This window comes from Dermochelys coriacea, chromosome 3 (genome assembly GCF_009764565.3).
Source record: "Dermochelys coriacea isolate rDerCor1 chromosome 3, rDerCor1.pri.v4, whole genome shotgun sequence".
NCBI lineage: Eukaryota > Metazoa > Chordata > Testudines > Dermochelyidae > Dermochelys > Dermochelys coriacea.
Window position 1 is genome coordinate 208,487,801 of NC_050070.1, and position 24,565 is coordinate 208,512,365.

General features: G+C 55.2%; 1 protein-coding gene across 1 annotated transcript in view; it reads right to left on the minus strand.

Annotated features, from left to right (window-relative positions):
• The window catches only part of PTK7 (protein tyrosine kinase 7 (inactive)), a 96,084-nt gene that overhangs the window by 13,054 nt on the left and 58,465 nt on the right, over positions 1-24,565 (minus strand). Inside the window, exons 2-5 of the mRNA XM_038397671.2 lie at positions 4,643-4,936; positions 3,123-3,225; positions 2,510-2,700; positions 1,223-1,373 (exon numbers count right to left, since the gene is read on the minus strand). Of these exons, the coding sequence (XP_038253599.1) occupies positions 1,223-1,373; positions 2,510-2,700; positions 3,123-3,225; positions 4,643-4,936 (739 nt within the window). The remainder of the gene's footprint in view (positions 1-1,222; positions 1,374-2,509; positions 2,701-3,122; positions 3,226-4,642; positions 4,937-24,565) is intronic.

Here is a 24,565-nt window from a genome sequence, read left to right on the forward strand (position 1 = left end):
GAGTTTGTGATTTTGTTATTGGTGTTAATAAAATTATTGCAAACTCAGAAGCCTTTTCCCAAAACGTGCAAGTCGGGATTCCCAATTTAACAGCAATGCCGACACCAGAGACTGATCTGGGGCCTAGAACCCCCTAGACAGTGCAGCTCTGTCAGCTGGAGATTCTTAAGCAATCAATACCATTGATACCTAATCAACAAATCAGGCACCGGTGTTGGCTGGGCACCCCCAGCCCAGGTCTTCCAGACCCAGCGGCACCGCAGTGCTCCACAAAACACACAGAGCTGTCCGCATGTGCCCAGCAGAGGGTGCTCGAGAATTTCCAGCGTCATTCCTAGGCTTTGGAGGGCGGGTCAGGCTTGTTGCCATGTGCTGCAAATGGCTCCCTCTTGCCCTCAGCTCTTCACTCCAGATGCTGGCACAGAGCAATGGCCAGGCACGTCTGTTCAGTCAGGGTGCGTGTGATAAGTACCATTGTGCACGGCCACTCTGGGGCTGGCTGCCTATGTCCTCAGCTCTTGAATCAAGCGCTGAGATATGCCAGGCTACCAGGTGATTCCCTGCCATCCCTGCCCCTCTCAAGCTGCCCCATAACCCAGCGTGCTGCCACACAACAGAAGAGAACCAGACCAGGGACCAGCAGCAACAGCCTGGGCCAGCTCTGGGGAGGGAGGGAACAGAGGGATCACGGTTCACAAGGCAGGTGCCCTAATAACAAGGCGGGGACGGTAACAAGCCACACTGAGGCCTGGCGTACCCACAAGTTGGCAGTAGTTTAACTACAGGGGTGTTTTTAAACCGATGTCGTTAAGGCCGTGCAAAGCGCAGTGCGGACACTCTGACTGCAGGCAAAGAGTGGCTTGGGTCAAGCCAGCTTCAAGCAATTCCTTCCTGACCTGAGCTGGCCAGAAATCAGACTGCTTTCCCTCATCCCGCATCTCAACCGGGGAGACAAGCCCCCAGACTGCTGCTCACCTTCCAAGCCCTTGGCAAGTGACTGGCACAGACCGTGCCTCATGGGAATTGGGACCCGAACCAGAACGAGCCCGGCCCTTGGACTGGCGCTGGAAAGGACAGGGAGGGCACCAATATGGGAAGCGGGATTGATCCCCTCACACTTGTAGGGCTCACGGCTCCTCCAGCCTTGCAGGTCTCAGGAGCACGCAATGAAATGGGAGATGGGTTTCCTTTCCTCTGCCAGTTTGGGGGCGGAGGCACTTACCGTGTCTTGTTGGTGATGGGAGAGTTGTCCTCGAAGACCCACTCCTGCGTGGGAGGAGGCACTGCTGTGAACTGACAGTGGAACATGGCCTCTTCATTCTTACCCACGATCAGGTCCTGCGGGATGACCACCGGGCGAGGGAAGCTCTCGTCTGGGAGGGGAGACCGCAGGAACATTAGGATGGCTGGAGTCCCACCTCTCCCCCGAATGCCAGCTCATCTCCAGCGAGACACAAGACACAGGGAGGCCTGGCCAAGGGGCTGGCGGGAATCCCACATAGCCTGGGCTGCAGCATGCAGAGAGCCTGCCAGGACAGGGACCCTCGCGCCAGCAGGCGTTTACACTCCTGTCCCGGTACAAGCCCTGCCTCTTGGGGAGGCTGCTGTGTCCTCGCTTCTGGCTTTTCCGTGTTGGCTTTGGCCCCTTCGGGAACCCTGGCCAGTCTGGAAAGCACAGCCAGAGCCACAAGCGTCAGTCTGCTGCCGCAGCCCCCAGCCCAGCCATAGGCAGGGCCAGCAGAGCTGGGGAAGGCCCAGACTGCCTTCCAAGAAGCCACGGAGATGGGGCCTGTCCGACACAGCAGGGTCTGGCACCAAGCTGCTTGCTCCCTTCCCCACATGGCAGAAATGTACCTTCACCCAACCTCCCTTCTGGGCATGCCGTCCCTCTGCCAGCTACAGCCCCTCTGCAAGGACCAGCCAAGACTGGGAACAGGAGTGGTGGCTAAGGCCTTGTCTACACACAAGGCGTATCACTTCAACTGGACTGGGAGGGACTCTAGCCCCTTGGGTGGATGCTGCTTTCATGCTGCCTACACTGGTGGACCCTGTACATGGCACTTTTATCCCAGTATGAGTGTGGCTGCACTGGGGCTGAAGGGGTATAACACCGGTACAATGGCACCTGCTGCCCGATACAAGCACTATGCGCAGAGCAGAGCGGGGCTAACAAATCCGCCAGCTCCCTGCTGGGGGCCTGGGGCCGTGCAGCCGTTATTTAGAGGACGAGGTGGGGCTAAAATGTGGCTATGCAGGTGTGGTGCTTGCTCCGGTCCCTAGCTCAGGCAGAGCCCCTGTGAATGACAATTTCCCCTCCCTCCTGGGGGGATGGAGGAAATCACACCAGCCTGACACTTCCTCAGCTGCGGCAGATCTGAGGTCACAGCCTCACTGATGTTCTGCAACATCAAAGACAAGGCAGTTGACACAGCACTGAACAGCCCTCTCCCAGGGCCCCCCAGCCCGTGGGGCGAGCGCCTGCAGCCTGGGTGGGCAGAGCGCAGCTTACCGATGATATTCAGCGTGAAGTTGTTGCTGCTACACACCATGCCCACGGCATTGCGAGCGCAGCAGTAGTAGATGCCATTGTCTTCGGGGCTGGCGCTCTTTAGAGTTAGCGTCCGCTCCTTATTGCTGATCCCGTAGCTGCTACGGTCATCCAAGAGCTGGCTGCCATCCCGGAACCACTGGCCCGTTGGGCTAGGAGACAGACAGGCATGTCAGTGTGGTGGCCAGCAGTGGGCCTGAGAGCACATACATGGAGGAAAGCAGCCGGGAAATGGCCCACTCAGCTGACCCCTCATTGCACCCCGCTGGCCTGGACACACGTAGACACAGCTCGGGAAGCCATGATGCATGCAGCCGTTCCAATGACAGACAGTGACCCCGTTCAGCAACGGGGGTGACGGCAGCACACTAAGCAGCTCCAGGACCTGGGGCTCTAGGCCCGCCCTTACTTTGCTCCTGCCGTTTGCTCTCTCCCCCGATGCTTATTCCTGCCTCTCACCTTCCCCCTAGGTTTTGGTGGATCTTCACTGGAGAGACAGAGAGAGAGAGAGCGCGCAGGCGAAAGGCGAGGCAGAGCCCAGCCCGGACCCTGGGAAGCGAGAGTGGCTCCTTACCGCGGATGGCCGTCGATGTGGCAGCGGAGCGTCACCGAGGCAGAGGGCTGGATCTCTGCCACGCTTGCTGGGTGCTTCAGGGCAACGCCACCCGTTTCAAGCCCTGCAAAAAGAAAGGGAGTTCCAGCCCCACTGCTCGGAGCAGCGTGCCCACCCCACACCTTCCCGCCGGCGCCACGGCACTAGCTTGGAGAAGGCCAGCCCTCCCACCCCGCTGCTGCCACAGTCAGCGACAGCGCTGACATTCAGATGCTAGCTCCATGGCTGCTCCAGGTCCCTCCCAGGCTGCACGTGGGCCCCAGAGTGCCCGTGCAGGTTCTTGGGGCCCTGGGCTTGGTCCAGCTGCTCTGCTCCCCCAGCCAGCCGGTGCAGCACCGGCCCCAGGCAGTTCTTGGCTGGTCTCAGCAGGGCCTGGGACTCTCCACACCCTGCAACCTCCAGCGCTCACATCAGGAGCATCTCCAGCCGTGGCCTGTGGCTCGCTGGGGCTCTGTGCCATGGGAGGAGAGGGGGCGGCAGCAGCAGGAAGTAGTCTCTGACCCTTGCAGGGCATTTGCCAAGATCCATGAAGGGCCTTCAAAGCAGGCAACGGAGCAGATCAAAACCAGGCAGACATGCAAGCCGAGGTCACAAGCCCAGCTTGGCCATGCCTGGCCTGGGGGCTGCGCTGGGAACGTGGGGGGAGGGGCAACCCTGTCAGCCGCACCCAGAGGGCTCAGCCAAACCAGGGAGGGTCGCCCAGCTCATCACAGACCCATTAGAATTGGAAACGGTGTAGAGATGGACAACAAAAACCTTCAGGGGGATGGAACAGCTTCCGTCTGAGGAGAGATGAAAGGGACTGGGATGTCTCAGCTTGGAAAAAAGAGAGGACTGAGGGGGACACGCTAGAGGATTATACAGTCACAACTGGTGGGGAGAAAGGGACTAGGGAAGTGTAATTTACCCCTTCCCATCACATAAGAACCAGGAGTCAACCAATGAAATTAATAGGCAGCAGGTTTAAAACAAACAGAAGGAAGTATTTCTTCACACAACGCACAGTCAACCTGTGGAACTCAGTGCCAGGGGATGTTGTGAAGGCCAAAAGAAGAACTAGGTTCATAAAGGAATTAGACAAGGGCTAGCTATGCCATTGGGCTGACCCAGCATGGCCGTTCTGGTGTTCTGTAGTGCTAACAGGGAGTGGCGCGCAGGAGAAGGGTTTAAACGTTGGGCTGAGCCCTGTGCTCAACGTCATCCAAGGGGACAAAAGTCCAGCGTAACCTGGAGCAAACACTCGTAAGGAGAGTCAGCAAAAGATGGAGACAAGCACCCTGTGCCACTCTGCAGCATACATCGAAGGAAGGAGCCAGGCCGTTAGCGAGCTCTGGGAAAGTGGACACCAGCTGAGGGGATGGCTTGGCAAGGAAAAGGCAGCAGGAGGGAGGACTGTACCCGCTCCCATGTGCCCATCCTGGGGGTCTGGGTCAGAAGGAGCGTGCCTGGGGCAGGCTCACTGGCCCTGCTCTTGTACTCACACTTGATGTTGAAAGATGCATTGGCTGTTCGGGCCTCCTCTCCCGTGACCGTACTCCTGGCCACACACTGGAAGCCCCCGGCGTCCTGCTGCCGATCCACGGCGGCGAACTGCAGGTTGCTGCCCTCCTGGAAGCGGCGCTCGGTGTCCTGGATAAAGAGCCCATTGTGCAGCCACTCGAACTCCACGCCGCTCGGCTCCTCCACCTCACAGCGCAGGATGGCGCTGCGGCCGTGCAAGGCGTCCTGAGAGGATGGCTCCTTGGTGAAGAGGATCCGTGCCTGAGTGCCCACAGCTGAAAGGAAAGCAGGAAAGGAGGTCACTGGCGGGGCCAGGGGGTACCCTGGGGAAGGGGTGCAGCTCAGACATCAAATGAAGCAAGAGCAGCCCCCCGCAGGAAGTGTACGGGGGAAGGGGTCAGCCTCTCAGCTCTCAGGCAGGGGAAGACGGCATGAAACAGGCCCCAGCAGGACCTGGGGAGATGCAGGCCATGCCTGGGTGGCGGGCGGCGGAGACGTTTTCTACAGCAACTGAAGAGGTTTTCCCATGGCTGCAGTTAAGCTGCCTCCCTGAGTGGCAATAGCTAGTTTGGTGGGAGAATTCTGCTGCCGTCCTGGCCGCCCCCACACCGGGGTCTAGGTCAGCGTAACGGTTCCACACCTAGCTAGGACCATGTGAATTCTAAGTGTAGACCCATTTCTCTCGTGCCCCGCTGTGACAGAACGCCCCCGCGCCGTCACACCCTGCACACACGGCAATAATCTTTGTACAGAAATGCCTGGGGAGGTGTCATTGGACAGCTAACAACATCTCAGGGACAGGGCTGGAGCAGCATTCTATGTAACGCTCTGAGCAGAAGCCCAACTCATGACTGAAGGACGTTCGCCAGGAAAGTCTGGGGGAGAGGGGGGTAAACCTGCTTCTCAAAGACAAAGGACAAGTTGTCGCCCCAGCCAGGCAGGTGCCATCAAAGCTGACGGGCCATCGACTACCACGTGGCCATTCTTTGGCAAGGAGGGGGCAGGAACAAACAGATCTGATCTCAGCAAACAACAGCATGGAACCTCTCCCCGCACCCCCGACTCCTTGTCTCCTGGCTCTCAGGGGGAAAGACCTTTACCTAGGGGTCACCCTCAGGACAATGCATTTCAAAAGAGGACTGAACTATAAAAGTGAGGGGCAACCCCCCCCTTCTCTCTCCCCGCCCATCTCTCTCCTGTTCACCTAAGACCAGGAAAGAAATGCTTATTGAACTTTGGGAGCAGATCCTGGCCGGAGGGTTTGGGCAGCAGCGTTACTGGACACGTGCTCAGGGACTTCACCGTGAGCCAAGTCCAGTTGGGGAAGTGATTTATCTTTATTTCTCTTGGAACCATTTCTGACTTTAGTGACTCTTTACTTGTATCCTGAACAGCTCTCTCCTTGCAATTAAATACATTCATTTTATTCTTTAATTAGAACTAACCCAGCGTTGTGAACTGGGTGGGTAACTCGAGCTGAGGTAGACTGGTGTGTACCGATCCCCTGAGAGGGGCAACACACCTAACATCTGGGCTGCCCAGGAGAGGGCTGGACATGCAGAACACACATTTTTGGGGGGGAATCCAGGACTGGGCGTGTGCTGGGGTCACCCTGGGAGCAGTAACAGTAGAGACACTGGGAACACAGCCTGCTTCTTTCACTACACACCCACTTCAGAGCATTCTGACCCACAGCGCCCTGGAGAGGGCTGCCACGCTTAAGGGGCAGCAGGGCAGGGAGAGGGTGCTCCCACTCCAGGCCAGGGGCTCCCCCCAGCTCCAGGCCACATTCCCAGAGCTCAGCACTCACAACTGGGGCCAGACTGACAAGAGAGCTCAGCCCCACGAGCACTGAGATTGGCCTGGGGGCAGAATGGCTGGGGAACGGCTTGGTTAACGGGAGGGGGAGAAAGGTGCTGGGGGCCCCCTGTGGGCTGCTCTGCCTAGGCCCAGCTCCAGGACCCCCCGCTCGCCAGGCTGTGACTTCACTGCCCAAGCAGGTCAGCGCTATCTCCCCACCCCGGTTTGTCCCCACCCCGGCCTGCGCTTCAGCTCAGCAGGCCAGCAAAGGCACGTTAAGCACCTCACTGCAAACCCTGCCCTTCTGTGAAGTGAAGTGAAGACATGGCCCAGGACTTTACCCCGTTAGCCAATATCTGCTCCACAGTCACCATGGGGTGCAGCCCTAGTGCCGACAGGGCAGACTGTAGTTTCCCCGCGAGTCGGGAGGGTGTGATACAGCCAGAAGCCCCTGCACCTGGACGCTCGGGCTAAGCTGCAAACTGCCCCGTCAGCACTAAGGCCCCCCGCGCTAGCGCGGGCCAGGCCAGAACATGTCCTTCCAGCCCAGAAAAGAGAAGGCCAACGTGAAAAATGACCTCTGAGCAGCCTCGCAGCGAGCACCAGGGTGCAGCTCCGTGCGCCTCTCCACTGCCCGAGGCGAGGTTTCTTGCAGCTCTTCCCCGTGGGCCCACACAGCGTCTGAGGCTGGGGAACACCGGGCAGAGCACATACGCCTTCTACCCCGAGCGCTCTCTGTCCTGCTGACAAGCTGCAAGCTCAGGCCTGACCGACAGGGGAATGCAGGGAACCCTCCTGGCCAGGACGCCAACACCCCGGACCTGGTGGAACACGGATGTTGAACAGGGCTGCACTTTCAACACTACAGGCACCCCAGGTCTCTGATCCCATGATGCTCAGGTGCTGGGAACTGCTGTGATGGGAACCCCACGAGCAGGCATCCCGGCGTGCACTGGAACATCTGTTACAATGGCTTCACTGTGCAAAGTGAGATACACACCCACACGCTTTCTGCGCCCAACACTACAGACGTCCATATGCCCCTAGGGACCACTGCACCATGATCTAGTCCAGCCCATCAAGGGTTAAACACGGTCTGATAAGAGACGCCCAGACAGTTTCAATTCCCTTCAGAATCGGGACTTTGAGCAGTTTGGATTTCCTGCATCTGAAGCCCCAGAGGGATCGTCTGTGGCCCAAATCCATGGCCCTCCCTGCAGCTCAGCCCAGGCAGTCTAGGGGGGCCGTTCCCCAGTGCACACGAGCTGCAGAGCCCATGAACTGCATGCAGATGGCCTGTCCTGAACACAAGCCAACTGGAAACACTCCCTTCTCTTGGGGGAGCGCTGGCCGAGAAGGGGCAGAGCCCGGGGCTGGGCTGCTGAGAGGAGTCACAAAGGAACACCCCAGCTCCGAGCCACATCGAGTGGAGGGTCAGAGTCTCTGAAGCCTGGAATTCCCCCCTCCCCCCCGGAAGGCACCTTGACTTCGATCCTGCAATGGCTCCCCCTGCAAAGCTCAGTCTGGAGCCCTGCCCCAACGGGGGTCCCGGGACTCTGACCCTACCAGGAACTCTCCTGCAGTGCCTCTGTGCTTATGGTGCTATCCTCCGGCACTGGGAGCCCTTTCCAAAGGCAGGGATTGAGTGGGGGAAGGGAAGGCAATTAAGCAAACAATGCCCTTTGAAGGAAGCCTACTGGAGATCAATAATGCTTTGATCTGGTCAATAAAAGAGCCTGAGGGAGCAGCAGTCAGGGCCCTGGCATAGTCTCTCCAGAGCCTGGGCCCAGAGGGAGTTTGCAGGAGAGGCAGGCAGCATGCCAAAGCCGAGGACTAGCCAGTCTGCGCACCAGAAGAGTGGCACATGCCCAGCCAGGTAGCAGTTGGCTTCTCCTCCACCATCAAAGGCCAGTGCCAGGCCGTTCCAACCAGCTCCTCTGTCTGGGATGCTGCTCCTAACCCAGAGCGGGCTGGTATCTCAGGCTGTAACTCTCCCTTCCAGCCACTGAATCCCAGCCAAAGAAACTAAGGGGCCCACGGCCACCTCTGTAGCTTGACTTCCCCATGGGAGCCATAGCTGCTGTGCCCCAGGGACTGCACAGGCGCTGACGGGCTCGGATGGAGCCTGCTCAACCACAGGAACAAGATGGGAACCCTGGGGAGGGAAAGCAGGGGGAGCTGGCTAGCTGTGTTGGGGCAGGTGCTCAAATGCCCCGAAGGGTGGGGACATCCAACCCTGTCTCCCGAGGAGCTTGTCGAAGAGTTCAGGCCCTTCCAGGCGACTCTGAAGTGTTCTGCTTTGCAGTTTTCCAGCAAGCAGGTTCCTCCTCATCCTCAGAGTGACCGAGCCCGTGTCTGTTTCCTGGAGAACCCGCTGAGTTGCCTCCTGGGGATTATTTCCTGCGGAGTGAGCCACGGGCTCTGAATCCAGCTCCTGTAGCCAACAGCTTTCAGTCTGGCCAATGCAACAGCCAGCAGCGCTCTGGCTCAAGGGGAGTCGACTTCACGGTCAAAAGGGACTAGGCTGGCTTCCTGCCTAACACAGGCCACAGAGCCTCACCTAGTGATTCCCTCTTGGAGCCCATTGCTTCTGCTGGAGCTAGAGGCTGGATTTAACAACCCCAAGTGGTGAGAATCCGCCATGTCACTAAGGAAGCTGGTCCAGTGATTAACTCCCCTCCCTGTTACAAATGAGCACCTCAATCTGAATTCTCAGAGCCTCAACTTCCAGAAAAAACCCGCACTGAAAAGGCGGCACGGTTGTTTTCTCATCCCTACGTGGGAGCAGCCCTGTGCCCAGAATGGCAACCAGGACATTAACTAGGCCAAAGGAGAAGGCCACACTCTCCGTGCCACACACAGGGCACCGGGAGGCTCCGACTGCCCTGGCATGCACTAAGCTGCTTGCCAAGTTTCCAGATTTCACAGGTTACATTTCAGGAGCAGACATGTCTGTCTGTTACCAGCTCTGTTCCTGGGCTTTCCGCTCCAGCATCTCCCCTTCCCAAATGATCCCCCACTTCGGAAAAACTGTCTCCTCTCTCTGACATACCCGGTGAGCCAGTTTTCAACCCACACCTCGGTTTTATCTCTACCCTGACACAGCCTGGGAGAGGAAGGGGTTAACCCAGAAACACAGCTCCTGGTTTGAAACAGGCGTGGCCCAGAGGGACAGGAGCCCGCAGGAGCTCTGGCCACAGGAAGAGAACAAAGCACCTCAGAGGAGAGGCAAATACCTGGCTGCACAGCTAGGCAAGAAAACACCATGGCACCAGTTCAAATCCCAGCTGAAGCCCTGTGAGGTCACAGCCAGCACCAGGCAGCCGCAGGCCAGAGGTGAGAGATGAGCGCAGAGCTATGGGAGAGGTGGAGCAGGGGCACTGGTGAAGGCACAGGGAGAGGCTGGATCACCCCAGCAGGGAGGGTCTGCCAGGCTCTGGGGCAAAACCCATTGCTCAGGACTGACCAAGGGGGCACTCCTGCCCTGCCCCTGCCAAACAGTCCCAGAGCTTGGAGACTGCCTAGGGTCCATCTGGGGGAGGTGAGGGGAGCATCCCTGCAGCAGATGATAGCCACTGCTCCAACGCTTGGGAGACTCCCTCCCCCCCCCCAAGCCCATCTGCAAACAGGTGCAGGGGGAACGGCCACCGTAAAGCCTCTTCCCTAGAGGGGAGCTTGTGGGAATCCCAGTGCCTAGCAGCACCTGCTCCCCACCCCTCCAGAGATGCAGTCAGCGGGCCCTCTCGGCCTGAACAGGGTCCAGCCATCAGAACCGTGTGGATGCTGCTGCGGGGGCCGAGTGTCAATGCAATGCAGCTGGAGCCATGCGACAGGAAAAGGATACATTGTCAATGGCCGGAAATGCAGGCTGAGCACTTCTTCCCCAGCACACACCCCCAGCTCAAGGAGAGCACTGGCCAGGCATGGGCCATGTGGCTGAAGAACTGGCCGGGGCCATGCCAGGCATTGCTGAACATCCACCAAGCAAGGTCGGTCTAACTTTCCACCCAGGAGTGTGCAAACTGCCTGTCTGCAGCCAGCTGCATGTACGCGCCGCTCGGGTTACCAGCTGGCAATTGGAAGAGAGACAGACAAAGGGCAATTCAGCATTTGCTGCTCGCTACCCGATCCCGTTCCCAGCCTCCCGCTCTCCCGTGGAAGGAGGCCAAAGCAGCGCAGAGCTTGGGGGGCTGTCCAACACGAGGCAGATGTTGAGTATTTTATATATGGAAGATGAATGGCGAAGCGCCCAAGATGGCGTGTTCCCCCAGCTGCTCCGGCAGGGGGAATGGCTTCAGGAACAGGATTCCTGCCTGTATTCCAGCAACAAGCTCCAGACCTACCTAAAGGTGGTGGTCAGGGACCCACTAGGGTGGGGCTAGGGAGAAAATGCAGCCGGCCAGCCCAGCCTGGAGGAAGCAGCACAGCTGACACTCACAAGCGCTGCACATTCAACTGGCCCATAACGTCTGGTGACAATCAGCTGCAGATCCCTGACAGCCCACCAGGAGGCACTGCCATGGCCAGCACCTTCCCCTTTCAGACCCAGGCTCCTGCACCCAGCCTCACTGGGCCTGTCAAAGGAGTCGCACGGCTCTGGAGAGAAGAGGCAACAAACGCGGGAGGTGTCTCCCACAATGGGTCCCTCAGACAGCACAGCTTGCACCTGGGCCACAGGAAGTCTACTGGCCGCAGCTCACCCCTCGGAAGGGGCCACAGAAATGGAGAACCAAAGCCAGGGCTGTGATGGAGCGTGACACTGCCTGCCCTACCCACCACTGCTGCTCCGCAGGGAGACCAGGGGGATCCTCCTTCGCCCACGCACAATGGGTAGGACACTCCTTTGGCAGAGATGGCTCAGGGCCCCATCCTAGCTGCATTCCCACTGCAAGCCCTGCCCAGACGTAGGGCCCACAGCTTGCTTCCGCTGTCACCATGCGATACCCACACTGCAGCTCCTTGCACTCAGCCCACACGAGCAGAACACAAGGCCTAGCTCTGAGCTCTTGGACCCCCACAAGGAGCACAACATCTGCATAAACAGCTCTTCATACCACATGCGGCTAATGGCCCAGCTTCCTGGGAGCAGCGGGGGTGGCTGTGCAGCCATCCTGCCCATTAGCAGGGGAATTCACATAGACAGCGAGGGCAATCACCTGGCCCCGCTGCACAGCTGCAGGGGGCACATGCCAGACAGCAGAACACGTTCCAGACCCAAGCAAACCTGACTTGTAGAGAAGGTTTCACAGACACTAACATGGAGAGAGTGTCTTAGCTCAGGGCCCTGACAGCCACATGCTTGAGCTTGACATTTTCATATTCATCTACAGCCGGCCCCATTCGACCAGTGCGCTCAGCCTCCCAGAAACTCCTCGGGGCGAGCCTCACACGGGCAGGGGATGGAAGGAGCTGCTCTGCTGGGTCACCGCGCCATCCCAGAGCACCCAAAGGGCCACGCTGACCTGCCAGGGCCTGCACCGGATACATAACACCCCAGCACAGCCCAGGGAGAGGAAAATCCCCCAGAAGAGACTCCTCAGCCCATGGGGACTGAGGGCACCGCACCACCATGCCCCACCCAGCCTGGGATTCATTAGCTCAACTGAAGGGCAGGCAGGAGGAGCCTCCCCGCCCTGCCTGGTGTGAAGGCTGTGAAGGCTACAAAGCCTGGTGCCCAGCACCGAGTCACATCCGTATCCGGCCGCGGCTGGAACTTTAGAACACGATTCTCTATGCCCAGACACCGGGTGAGCACCTTTTAAAGTCAAACATAAAGACTAAACCCTATTGCCTGGTTAGTACGGCCCGCAGGGCGGCTGGCTGCTCCGCAGAGCGCTGGGACGGCCACAGGGCAAATGGGCATCCGGCAGGTGGAACTGCCAACCCACAGCAGTTCTCTACGTCTGAGTGGCTGCTCCTTGCTGGGAAAGGCAATGGGGAAAATCTCTTGCATGTCTGGCTTCCTGGGTCTACAAGGCATCCAAACCAGACCCTTGGCCATCCTGAGCTCCCCAGGCTGAGGCCTGGCTCTCCTCATGCCGCCTCTGGAAGCGGCACAGAAGCATTTAACATTCTCGATCCGCCCAGGTACAGGGCTCTGGGAGCCCAATCCAAAGAGTACGCCACCATTTCCAATCCTGGCCTTGAATCAGATGTGGGATTTGTTTAAACAGCAGCCCCTCCCAGAGTAAAACCAGACCTTCCACTGCCACCTCAAATCTCACCCAGGCCTTGATCACAAACTGCTCCTCTCTGGTCTTATGACACGCACATCTCCCCATCTTGTCTGCAGTCCACAGCGGCTGCCAGCCTTTCACCACCGCGCCCGCAGCAGGGTTAGACGACACTGCAGTTCAAACACCGGCAGCAGGGCAGCACAAAAAGCGGAGGCCCCAAGGAAAGGCTTGTGCAGACCCAGCTAAGGCCTCTGCCAGAGCGAGGCAGCGATGTGTCGGGGATGGCAGCTAGCCCTGCTTTGTGGGACCTCACCCAGTGCCTCACTCCTGGGCACAAGGGTTCAGTCCCTTTACACCACACTGAGCGTTCGCAGACACTGGCGCCAAGGGACTAACAACAGGAAGCATGAGAAGGCAGCTGAGTCCAATTGATCTAAGCAGGTCCCTCTGGCGGCTCAACACCCTCTCCCTTCTGGCTGCTGTTGGATTGGGGGGACGGAATATATCTGAAAAGCCAGTTCAATACCGAGTGCTTTGGATGCTTGAGCTGTCCCCCCTCTCCCCCGTGCCCAGAGGTGGGGGCTGGGGATGGAAAGGACTGCAGCGGCTCTGACGGGTTTGGGCACGCTGTTCTGGAACAGCATGGGAAGTGGATGTGGAAACTGTCACCTGTCAACGCCAGCTGAGGGCATTAGCTGGGGGTAGGGGAGCACAGGGCAAAGGTGACAGGAGCCTTCCTGAAGCACTTTGCGAAGAAGGAGCAAGACCGCTAAAAACATCACACCTGTCACGTGTGCATCACACCTGTCATTTGAGCAGGGAGAGATCAACCCAACACATGGGCTAAGGAGGGGCTGCCCCTGCGCTGCATTCCCAGAGCCTTGCTGGGCCGGCCTTGTTGTCCGCAGCCTTTGCCAGCTGCGATTCCTTGTCTAGAGAAGCCAATAGGGAAGTACTGGGGAGCAAACCTGATGTCATGCAGAGGGAAGCTGGCCCAGGTGGCAGGGGAAAGGGCTGGATCTTGACAGACCATGGACCAGCTTTTTGGCCGTCTCGCGAACATTGTGCCTGGGTGCTGGTGTTGGCCTGACACCTGCAGGGGACCAGCACCCCTGCCGTTTGTGTCTGGGCCAGGCACGGCAGAGGGTGATTAAGAGTCAGCCCACTCTTATGTACACAGCTCGGAGAACGCACACAGGGCCCTTCTTCAGATCACGCCTCAACACTAAGGCCTCCCGGGGGACCTAGAGCTTCTGTAGAGGCACACACACCCGCCCATCAAAAGGTGCCAATCAGCTGACTCTGATCAGCGCTGGAGTTTGCATTGACTAGTACGAGGTAGGTATAGTGACCCTGACCCCCGCGCCAGGCATGATACGATCCACAATGCAAGCCCACTGCCCTGAACCAGGGCCTGAAATTTTGGGTTTGGGGGCTTGCCATCAAGAACAGCCTTTTCAATGGTGTGTCCCCCGGACGACACCAGTGCAAATCCAAAGGGGGTTTCCGCTATCAGTCGCCAAATCCCACATGCCCTACAACGAGGTATAGTCTGTCCATCAGGCCGCAGCAGCTGTTGCGTAAACAATACAAGCTGGTTAAATCTCTCAAGGCTGCCCAGCAAGCTGAACCACATGCTCTTTCATTAAGCTGTGCTTGTGAAGGTCCATGTCGCTGCCCGGTGCTGGGCACTAGCTGTCTGACACTGTAGGTGAGGGACAAAGGTGAATAGACAACCAGCAGATAGTGACATTGCACTGTACATACAGTTCCGTGCACGCTGTTATTCATTTGTAGGCAAGCAGCCCCCAGACAAGGTGCTGCACAGAAAAGTCACAGAACAGGCTTACAACAAGACACCAGGCCGATGAACAGGCCCACAGGAACAGAGGGGCCGGGGGATACAACTCAGCGTAATCTGCAGAATCCTTCCCTCAGTTAAGGACACATGCTGCTGCCACTGACCTCCGAAGGAAAGTTCCAGGGGTCCCAGGCACGACCTAGGCCACAGTGCTGGTGAGTGCCTCTGAAAATGTTCCTCTTTGGTAGGGAGCTACATGTAAAAGCCAGATGTGCATGAGGAGACCCGTTCAATTACAATGGGGTAGCCTGACTTTCATGCCTGCAGCCTCCTTGCCCTGAATACTTTCACTGCAATCTATTAATTTGTAGGAACAGCACATCTGATGTAGGGATGTGTCATCCTCATTTTAAGTACCAGGGGATTAAAGTATTAAGCACTTAATTTCAAACCAAGAGTGCTCAAACCAATAAAACAGCAATTATTAACTTGTGCACCACAAAAAGAATTTGGCAGAACCACCATCACCAGGCCCTCAGTTACCAATGCAATCACATCACATACACTAAGAGCTGACCAGCTAAACCCCAATATAATCTGATCTTGTGCAGCAGCCCATCTGCTATGCCGGCACCACTTCTTGTTCCTGTAGAGTGTTACTGAGTGACTTGTGATGCATCTACAGATCAAGGTGCTAGGCCAGGTTATTGTGGCCTCTCTGGAGCACAGGATTCTCTGGTGTACTAGGGTGGATACACTTGCTGTCTGAACAGAAGGAGTCTGTGTGAAAAATGAGCTAGGGCCAGCCAGATCCAGGTGCTGGCTATAGATTTTACTAACACACACTCAGGGCCCAGGATGTGTCAGAGGTCAGATCTCTCTGGGGAACCAGGGGAAACGACATACTTGTTCTCTATTTTTATAGTATATTTGGGGGGTAATGGAGGCAAACATTAGTTGGGCCAAGGTAGATCCTAGTGACATGCTGGATTAAGCACTCTAGCGCCAGGATGCATTGGGAACCCACCGCGTGAAGCAGAACGGGAGCAGCAACACTTGTGCTCTCCTTCAATGATAGAATTTTGGGCCAGAACTTGAGTGGATACAGGAGCTGGATAACAGATTTTCTAAGGCTCATGGCGAGGACTCATCAGGGTCCGAATTTTAAAGTGAACTAGCAGCAGCCAGACTTGGGGCTTGCCTACACAGACATTTAGTTCACAGAAAGGAGGGGTAACACTCTACCCCACAGTAGCCCACCACGGACTAACTGTCCCTGTGGACCCTGCTGACACGCATTAACAGTTGGTTAATGAGCTTTGATCTAGTCCTGAGTGAAACCTCACTGCAGCTGATGGGCATGCTGGCTACTTTCCATCCAGACTACACAAGGGAGCAATTACAATGGAAGCCACCACCCAGAGATTAGACTGAATGCAAACACAGGGGCTGGGTCTTGTCAGATGGAGCTCTGTCAGCCAGAAGCAAGCAGAAAATCAGGAGACAAGAGAAGTTCTTGTAGTCTGGCCCTGAGAGAAAGTAAAGAGAGAATGCTTTTTGGGCAGAGTGCTGGCTGAAAGAGGCTTGGAACTGTGAGCAAAGAAATAGCCTCCTGTTTGATTCCTACTGTGTTCAAGGAAACAAAACAAACAGGACTGCACCAAAGAAATACACGATCCCCATATCAATTTCTCTTCCTAGCGGAGGCAACCCTCAACACCCTGAATACTGGCTAACCACTTGGGCTAAGGAGGAGTAACACTAGTTTTTGTGTTTTGTGAACAATTTCTTTGGCACTCAGTTTGGTGTGACACAATTAGCACTTGAAACCTTCCCAAAGGCATTTCTTGGTCTTCTCCGGTTTCATGAACAATTGTATCTGACACCATATACTTGTGGCTGCTACCCTGTGGCTGATAAGCAGCAATACAAGGAGATAATGCAGGGGTGGGACTAATCACAGAGAAAAATGAATGCTTCAAATCACATTCTGTAAAGGACATCAGAGCCCACCTACTTAGTAAATAGTTTTGTCTCCCCACATAGAGACCCAACAGTATCAATGTCAAGGTAAACTGTTTCAGAGTAGCAGCCGTGTTAGTCTGTATTCGCAAAAAGAAAGAAAAGGAGTACCCATGGCACCTTAGAGACTAACAAATTTATTTGAGCATAAGCTTTCGTGAGCTACAGCTCACTTCATCGGATGCATTTATGCTCACAGTTCCAAGCCTCTTTCAGCCAGCACTCTGCCCAAAAAGCATTCTCTCTTTACTTTCTCTCAGGGCCATAAATGCATCCGATGAAGTGAGCTGTAGCTCACGAAAGCTTATGCTCAAATAAATTTGTTAGTCTCTAAGGTGCCACAAGTCCTCATTTTCTTTTTAAGGTAAACTGTGAGTTTGACAGGGCTTGTTTCTGCACCGAGAAACTTTCTCTGAGACTTTCAGAGCATAGCACTGCAGAGACCAGTCCTTGGCCTCCTGCAACAGGCATCTCACCTTAGGCCCCTCACCCGCTGAGCCCAGGCTGGCATGCTCACACTCGAACAGGGACTCGGTAGGGAAACACAGGTGTTGGTTCCCTCAAGTCAGCCCTTGACACCTCAGTGTGGCACTAGGGCACTGCCCTGCCAGAGGTGCCACGTTGGCGGACTCCTGACTCCTCAGGCCAGTAAAGACTCCATAGCAGGCGGCTGGACGCCAGATGGCAGCGTCCTGCTCACATTCTAATGGCACTGTTACACTTCACCGAACTGACTCATAGTCCTTCACTGGCCTGCAGCGCTGCGGGTGCAGAATGGCTGGCCAGCGACCCACGTGCAGAGCCAGGCACATGGTCTGAGACACGATTTGGATTCCTGCGGAATGAAAAATCCTAGTACCAGAGCTGCATCCCACATGCTCCATCTCTCCCCCTCCGACACCAGCCCCCCTTTTCCGGCCACTGCCTCTTGTGGGGTAGGTCAGGTAGACTGCATGTTCTGTGCACCACAGTTTCAGTTTCAGCTCTCTGTAAAGCACCCTGCACACGAGGGGCTGTCTAGATAATTACGCACGGATATTCCCTGCAGGCCAGGGGTAATACAGCTCAGACAAGACAAGCCCTTTATAATTGCACTGAGGAAAAGCAGCATTTGAGTCCCCACACTGATCAATGTCAGACCAGCGGAATCCCTTCCAATGGACAGCAGGCTCTCTGCACTCTGCCCAGTGCGTGAACTCACCAGAGTGACTCGAGGAGACCGTTCCCCAGCACAACCCAGACGGCAAGGCAAGCCTGGGCAATCGGGACCCTCAGAAAGTCAGAGAGGGACTGAGCATCAGCTCCAAGGCAAACTGAGGGATGAATAGCACGATTGTTCTGACTTCAACTGAAAGGGCTGCTTGAAAAAACACAGTCATGAAAAAGCTGATTAACTTAATTAGGAGTTAACCTAAAAGTCAAGGCTGAGTTCCAAAGCATTTCATGAGCGAAATGTAACTGTGCCAGCCCACATGACCATGGACACAAGTGCTAAAACAGCTCTGTTAAACCTGTGTACACACACCCACACACAATATTATGATGTGTGTATACCACAATAACTCACCCCCATGTTATGCAAAAAACCCACTCAAAAAATCTGGTTTTCGCCTGAATTGTTTCTCTGTGGCCTCTTGCTGGAGGAGTGCATTTTGGGACAGTTTCTGACTGATCAGAGAAGCAAGCCTTAAGTTCTGGTGCTTTGTAAAATAAACGGGGGTATTTCACTTTAAATATGTTTGACTGAAAGGTACAAACCTCCAACTGAGCTAGTTAATGAAGGTTGAGGGCCAGGGTCATTCTACTCTTGAGCAGCCAGGAGAGTGGCCTTGTCCCTTCAGTCCATGGGACAGCGAGGAGTGAAATACAAACCCCACTCTCATGTGGCAAAAAAGGACTCACAAGATTTCTGCAGACAGGTGTGAATACAAACTGTATCCAACTGAGTGAGCATTCACCCAGCAGCACCAGCAGTGAGACAGCTGAGGGAGGACCCTGGCTCCCTGCTGAGGTTAAGGAGATCTAGTTCTGTGGCTGGTAGCTCAGAGTGAAATTATACCACATGCCTGGTGAGTTCTGCAATTTCAGGCCTGGTACATTCCTGACAACAGCAGGCCCCTCCGTAAGCAAAGTCTATACAAGCCACCGACCCTGAATAGGAGAGTGGCAGGAAAGAAGAAGAGTGGAGGTGGCTTCCTATAGGAACATCTTGTGCATTAGTTCTCAGTAAGAACCACTGCAAGACCGGTCTACTGACCTGGACTTAAGCTGTCTAACATTGACTGCTGGCTAACCACATGGGCTAACGAGGAATAACACTGGTTTATTGGTGCTGGGAATTAATTCTTTAACACTGTTTGGTGTGATACAGGAGCAGCACCTGGCCGAGTGAGGCTGGCACATGGTGAGGTGTGAGGAGGGGGGGATCTGGACACAGTCAAATCCCACAGCAAAGGCCAAAAGCCTGCTGAAGAGATGGGAATGGGGGACTCAGCTGTTCCTGGGGAGCAGCGCCTCCCCCACATGGAAAAAGGCCTTCCAGGCCTTTGGAAATCTCAGCATTCATGCCCAGAAATCAATGGCCAACTGCATCTGCTGTCCCAGCCTCGCTCCCCCAGGAGGGAGGGGAGTAGCCAACCACATGGCCATCACCTTCCCAGGAAGCCTGCTCTCCTCTCTCCCACCCACCCGTGCTGCTGTGGCCTTGGCAAGCTCCCCTCAGCAGGAACATTGTGGCCTGATGCCCTCCGAGTTACGGGATGGGAGTGACCCCAAACCCAGTGGGTGGATTTATTCCAGGGGAAACCTGTCCAGGCCTTCGGGTTGGTACTGACAGATCCCAAAAGTGTGAGCTTAAGTAAGCACATGTGTGCCCTGCAGACAGGGTTAATGGCAGCCAGTGCTGAGTGCACCTAACCCTCCAGCCTCCTCGGGTGCTAGGGACAGCAGAATACAGTGCAGCAGGCCAGCCTGTTTTAGCCCTCAGAAAACTGGCCAGCGTGAAGGGACTTGGCTCCTTGGAACTGGCCATAACCTAAGGCATTTCTCAGGGCATGGTGCTGGGGACAAGAGAGGGCTCCTGGCAGCTGGAGCAATTCGCCTTGGCCTCCCCATGCCCAGCTGCAGCAGAGTGCAGGGCGGGGAAGGAGTCAGGAGGAGCTGGGGCAGCAGCTTGCCCAGTGCTAACCCTTTGAAGAGGGCACCAGGCTGCCAGTCAAAAGACCAGGACTCTGAGCTGTGATGGCCACTGACCTGACTTGCCAAGTGACCTGGGCCAAGCCACCAGCTCTCCCACTGTAACTGCCCCTTGGCGACAGGAGAAGGGTGCTGCTGTTACTGAACTGAAGCCCAGGAGCTCATGACCCCATGGAGGAAGGTCAGAGCCCCCAGCCATGATACGTGGGGCCTGCCTGCGTGTTAACAGCGGGCTGCAGAGACTCCCCTTGAAGCACATGCGGTCCTGGCCCATGGCCCCCGAGAGTGTGAGGAGGGAAGGGAGCTGAGCATGGGCACGAGAGGAAGAGGGCAGGTACCCCCAGCACTGTGGAGATACTGCAGGTACCCCCTGGCAGTGAGCAGGACTGGGATCCACACCGTCTTCAGCACCCAAACACCCAGCGCTCCGCTGTAGTCAGGAGTCATCACCAGTCACGGGCCTGGAGACAGTGCCCGAGGCGCCAGGGTTCAGGGCTCGGCTCGGCGAGGGGAAGCGACTGACTTAAGTGCTGCAGTAACAGACACCACAAAGCATTCCAGAGAACTCCTCTAACCCTGGCGCTCGCGCACGCACCCCCTGCCAGCATCCGGGGGCTTACAAAACACCAAACTGCGAGGCACCAACAGGGAAACACAGCCACGTATTCAGAGCATCCCAGTACATGTACACAGAGCCCCATATGCCTCCTGCTCCAGGCTCTACTCTGCCTGCAACCCCAGCAACGTCCTCCTCCTCACAGAGCCAATCTCCCCGAGCAGCATTAAAGACTCACACCATACTGCAGGGCACAAGAAAACTAAGGAAGAGCTCCATGGAATCTGTCAGAGCCTCTGAAGGGAAGGAAAACGCTGACACGTTACGGCCCATTTCTTCTCTTTTAACCCCAGTTTTCCCTGTCTGCATGTGTACATCAAGTGGCAGTGCCACCCCCTGGGACATCACTTCAGGCAGTGCCACATTTAATAAGGCAGCTGGAGCAGGGCCTAAAGCCGCAGTTGTTTGAATTGTTCAGTAGAACGAAGTAGCCAAAAGGCGATTTCGGCAGACACTGACCACACCACCAGCCAGGGCAGCCCACCGGGTCACTAGCAGCTGCTGTCACACCTGCACGGTACCAGAGAGCAGGTGGGGCTGGCAGTAGAGGCTCAGGTACCGGGGTAACAAACAAGGAGTATGCACTGGGAAGAGCCAGCTTCTCTGAAATGCTCACTAGGCCAGAAGCATTGCTCATGGCAGCTGGACAAGGAGAAGCACAAACCAGAAAGACTCAGGCTCAAAATAAGAGGCAATGCTTATTTCTGCACCCACTGTTTAACTCCCCCTTGGCTGCCCCCCAGCATGGCTAATCAGCTAATGCAGAGCGAGGGTTCCCATTGCAGGGAACCCTCTTTCTGTGCAGAGCAGCATCTGTGCCGCATCTCTTTCTGTCCCGCTCCAGGGACCCTCTTTCTGTGCAGAGCAGCATCCCTCCTACCCCCCGCTGCGCCTGATCTGAACAATCACCAACAGCTTGAAACAATCTGAAAATCACCGTCTCTCCCACTTCCTCAGTGACATCTCTGGGGAATGCAGCCTGACCACAAGCCAGACACAGCTGCACAGCTTGGGCTCTCCTTTGTCTTCACAGGGACCCTCCTCACCTACAGTTTCTCACTAGAAGGAGCAGGGGACATTGCAGCTGCACTCAGGGATCAGCTGCCCCATCCAGACACTTGCTGTCACATTAAGCTGAGCGGGAACTGCCCCAGCCTTCGTTTGTAGCCCCAGAGGATGCAGTAATGGGGACTTTTCAATACTTTTCAATGTACAACGTTATTAAAGTGACCACGTACACAGAGCAAACGAGAGGGTGGTGCCGGAATTCCTCCAGCCGTTCAGATTCAGCGGAGCCAGAAACACACCAGGTTGGAATGTGAGCTGATGTTTTGCTGACCTATAGCTTCATTTGAGAGCAGCAGCCATTCTCGCTAGTCAGACTATGCGGGACCATGCCTCCCTTTGTGTTTGTGCAGTGCCCATCACAGCACAGGTCTGGATGCTGACTCAGGCCTTCCTCCCACCAGGAAGGATTGATTTAAATCCCAGTGAGTTAAATCAGCAAGCAAAAAACCTGGAAGGTCCCCCGGGGAGGCATGTGGCCTGTGGGAGACCTCCCCCAGCCCTAGCATGGAGCTCAGGGCTCATTCAGAGGATTGTCACTCCCAGCCAGCACCTGCAGCAGCCTGCACATCTCTGATCCAAGCCCCGAGCAGTCCCGACCCTGCGTGGTGTGAGCCTGATGGGAGTCTAGCCCAGCGTCTCCCAACCTGTGGGTGGCGATCCCGAATGGTTCTAGATGGGTCGCAGGTCTGGTGCGGATGGGAGACCCTGTGGGTGAGAGGGCTGGAGAGTGAGCTGGACCCCTGCATCTACCCTGCAGCAGCTGTTCCTGTACCGTTGGGATGAGCGCCAGGCATTGCGACCTGGCGCACAGGGACTCAGCACCATTCAGCTCTGGCCCAACTGCCCTGTCATGATGAAGGGGCAGTCAGGCCAAATCTGAGTGAGTGGCACTGTGACCTGGCACACAGATGGGCTCTGGGCCAAACCCACGTGGTGCTGTGAGCCCCTGTGCTACAACACCATGACATTTCAGATTTAACTATCCGAATCCATGACATTTAAGACTTTAAAAATCCTATGACCCTGAAATTTACCAAACTGGATGGTGATTTTGGTAGGGCCCTACCCACGGGGATAACAGCCTGGCTCTGCCTCCCCCAGTGGTGTGGGGGTAGGTACAAGAGCGACTGTCAGGTGCTCAGGCACTATGCTGCTGAGGGCCTCAGAAGTGCCCCAGATCAATAGAATTGGAGGTGTGCAGTGACTCCACACACCGCGGCAGCTGTACCACGACTCTCAGTCAGACACCTCTCTGAGCGTCAGGACAGGTGTGGAAGGGAACAGTAGGAAGTCACCCCATTCCTTCCGTTAGTGGCTGAGAGGATGTTAAGGAGTACTTGTGGCACCTTAGAGACTAACACATTTATTTGAGCATAAGCTTTCGTGAGCTACAGCTCACTTCATTGGATGCATCCGATGAAGTGAGCTGTAGCTCATGAAAGCTTATGCTCAAATAAATTTCTTAGTCTCTAAGGTGCCACAAGTCCTCCTTTTCTTTTTTACGAATACAGACTAACACAGCTGCTACTCTGAAACCTGAGAGGATGTTATTGCGTCCCACATCACATTAGACAAGCGGGGGGGGGGGGGTGTCCCACAAGGCAGGGTTAGGAAGTTACCTGCCATTTCCCGGTGCTCATTACACTGCTTCAGGGCATTAGCTTTATTCACTGATGAGACAGCTTGGTTTCTCAGCCAGCTGCCAGGCAGTCAGGCCTTGGGGTGAAGTGGGCATGACTGTGTGTTCACAACAGTACAGAGTCTTTCACACACTAGTTGCAATGGACAGGCTCAGCGGATGCCCCAAACTCATCTTGGACCTAGCCACCAGAGTGTTACCATCCCACTGCTCGCTTCCAAAGCAAAGAGAATCCATGCCGGCTCGCAGTGCGCCCTGGCAGGGTGGGACTACATGCAGAATTCAGCTAACGTTACTCCAATCCCAACGCAGAAGATAAAATCCGAAGCACTAGAAAACGACCATTGTGCGGATGCTGCAGAACGCAGAGGACACAACAAGCCAACAGAAGCCTGTCTCCTCCCAGGGCATGGGGCACCCTCCATTCTCTGGTTCAGAGGAGGAGCTCAGCAGCTGGCGCAGTGGCTGGCTAATTCCTCATGGTTAGTATGAGAATAACCGAGACTAACTGGCTCCACAGCATTGAGACAAATGTCTTTTCCATAAATAAACGTACCCTGGAAGTTAATGGAGAAAACTGATGTGAGCCAGGTTCTCCAAGGAGCTCTACTGCTGGCAGAGACGATGGGCTCAGCATACACGGTTCCCTCTCAAAAGTCACAGGACTAGCTCCAGCAACCTGGCTTAGGAAGCAATTCCAGCAAGTGTGGCTGCTTTCCGATTTGACACGGACAACACCAGCAACAAAGAAAAGCTCTTCTAGTGCAAGAAAAGCTCACAGTGCATCAGATCACCAAGGGGTCCCGCCAGGTAGACACTCATCAGAGTCCAGGTTCTAGCCATTCTGCCTTGCAAACGATACTTATGTTCTATTGCAGTGGTTCTCAAACTTTTGTACTGGTGACCTTTTCACACAGCAATCTTATGAGTGTGACCCCCCCCCTTATAAATTAAAAACACTTAAAAAATATTTAATACTATTATAAATGCTGGAGACGAAGCGGGGTATGCGGCGGAGGCTGACAGCTCATGACCCCCCATATAATAACCTCGCTACCCCCTGAGGGGTCACGACTCCCAGTTTGAGAACCCCTGTTCTATTGGAAGTGTCAGAGGTAGAACTACTTGAGCAACGCACCTATGGCCCATGGCGACTCAACATCAGTCCATTTTCATCATGAGTTAAAGCAGCAAGCAAGAAACCTTGATTTAAATAACTGATTTGAATCTTGTTTTGCATTCATACATTTTATTTTCTTAAAGAAAGGTCAAATCTCATTGATTGGTATATCCATTAAAACACATTGATTTGCAATTAAATATAACCTTTACACTAAATTTGGCGTTTCATTTTGCTAACCAGGAGGATATATTATAGCTATACACATGTATTTAAGCAATTATATCTAGCTTAACATATATTTATTCAGATTCTTAATTTTACATTTTTTATTACATTAAAAATCTTTTTTACTAGATGATTTTTTGTTTTTGACTCATGATTTGTGTCATGCTTTATTTGGATGGAAATTCAAAATTCAATAAAAAATGCACAAAACCATCATTTTAAAGTAAATAAACCTTAAA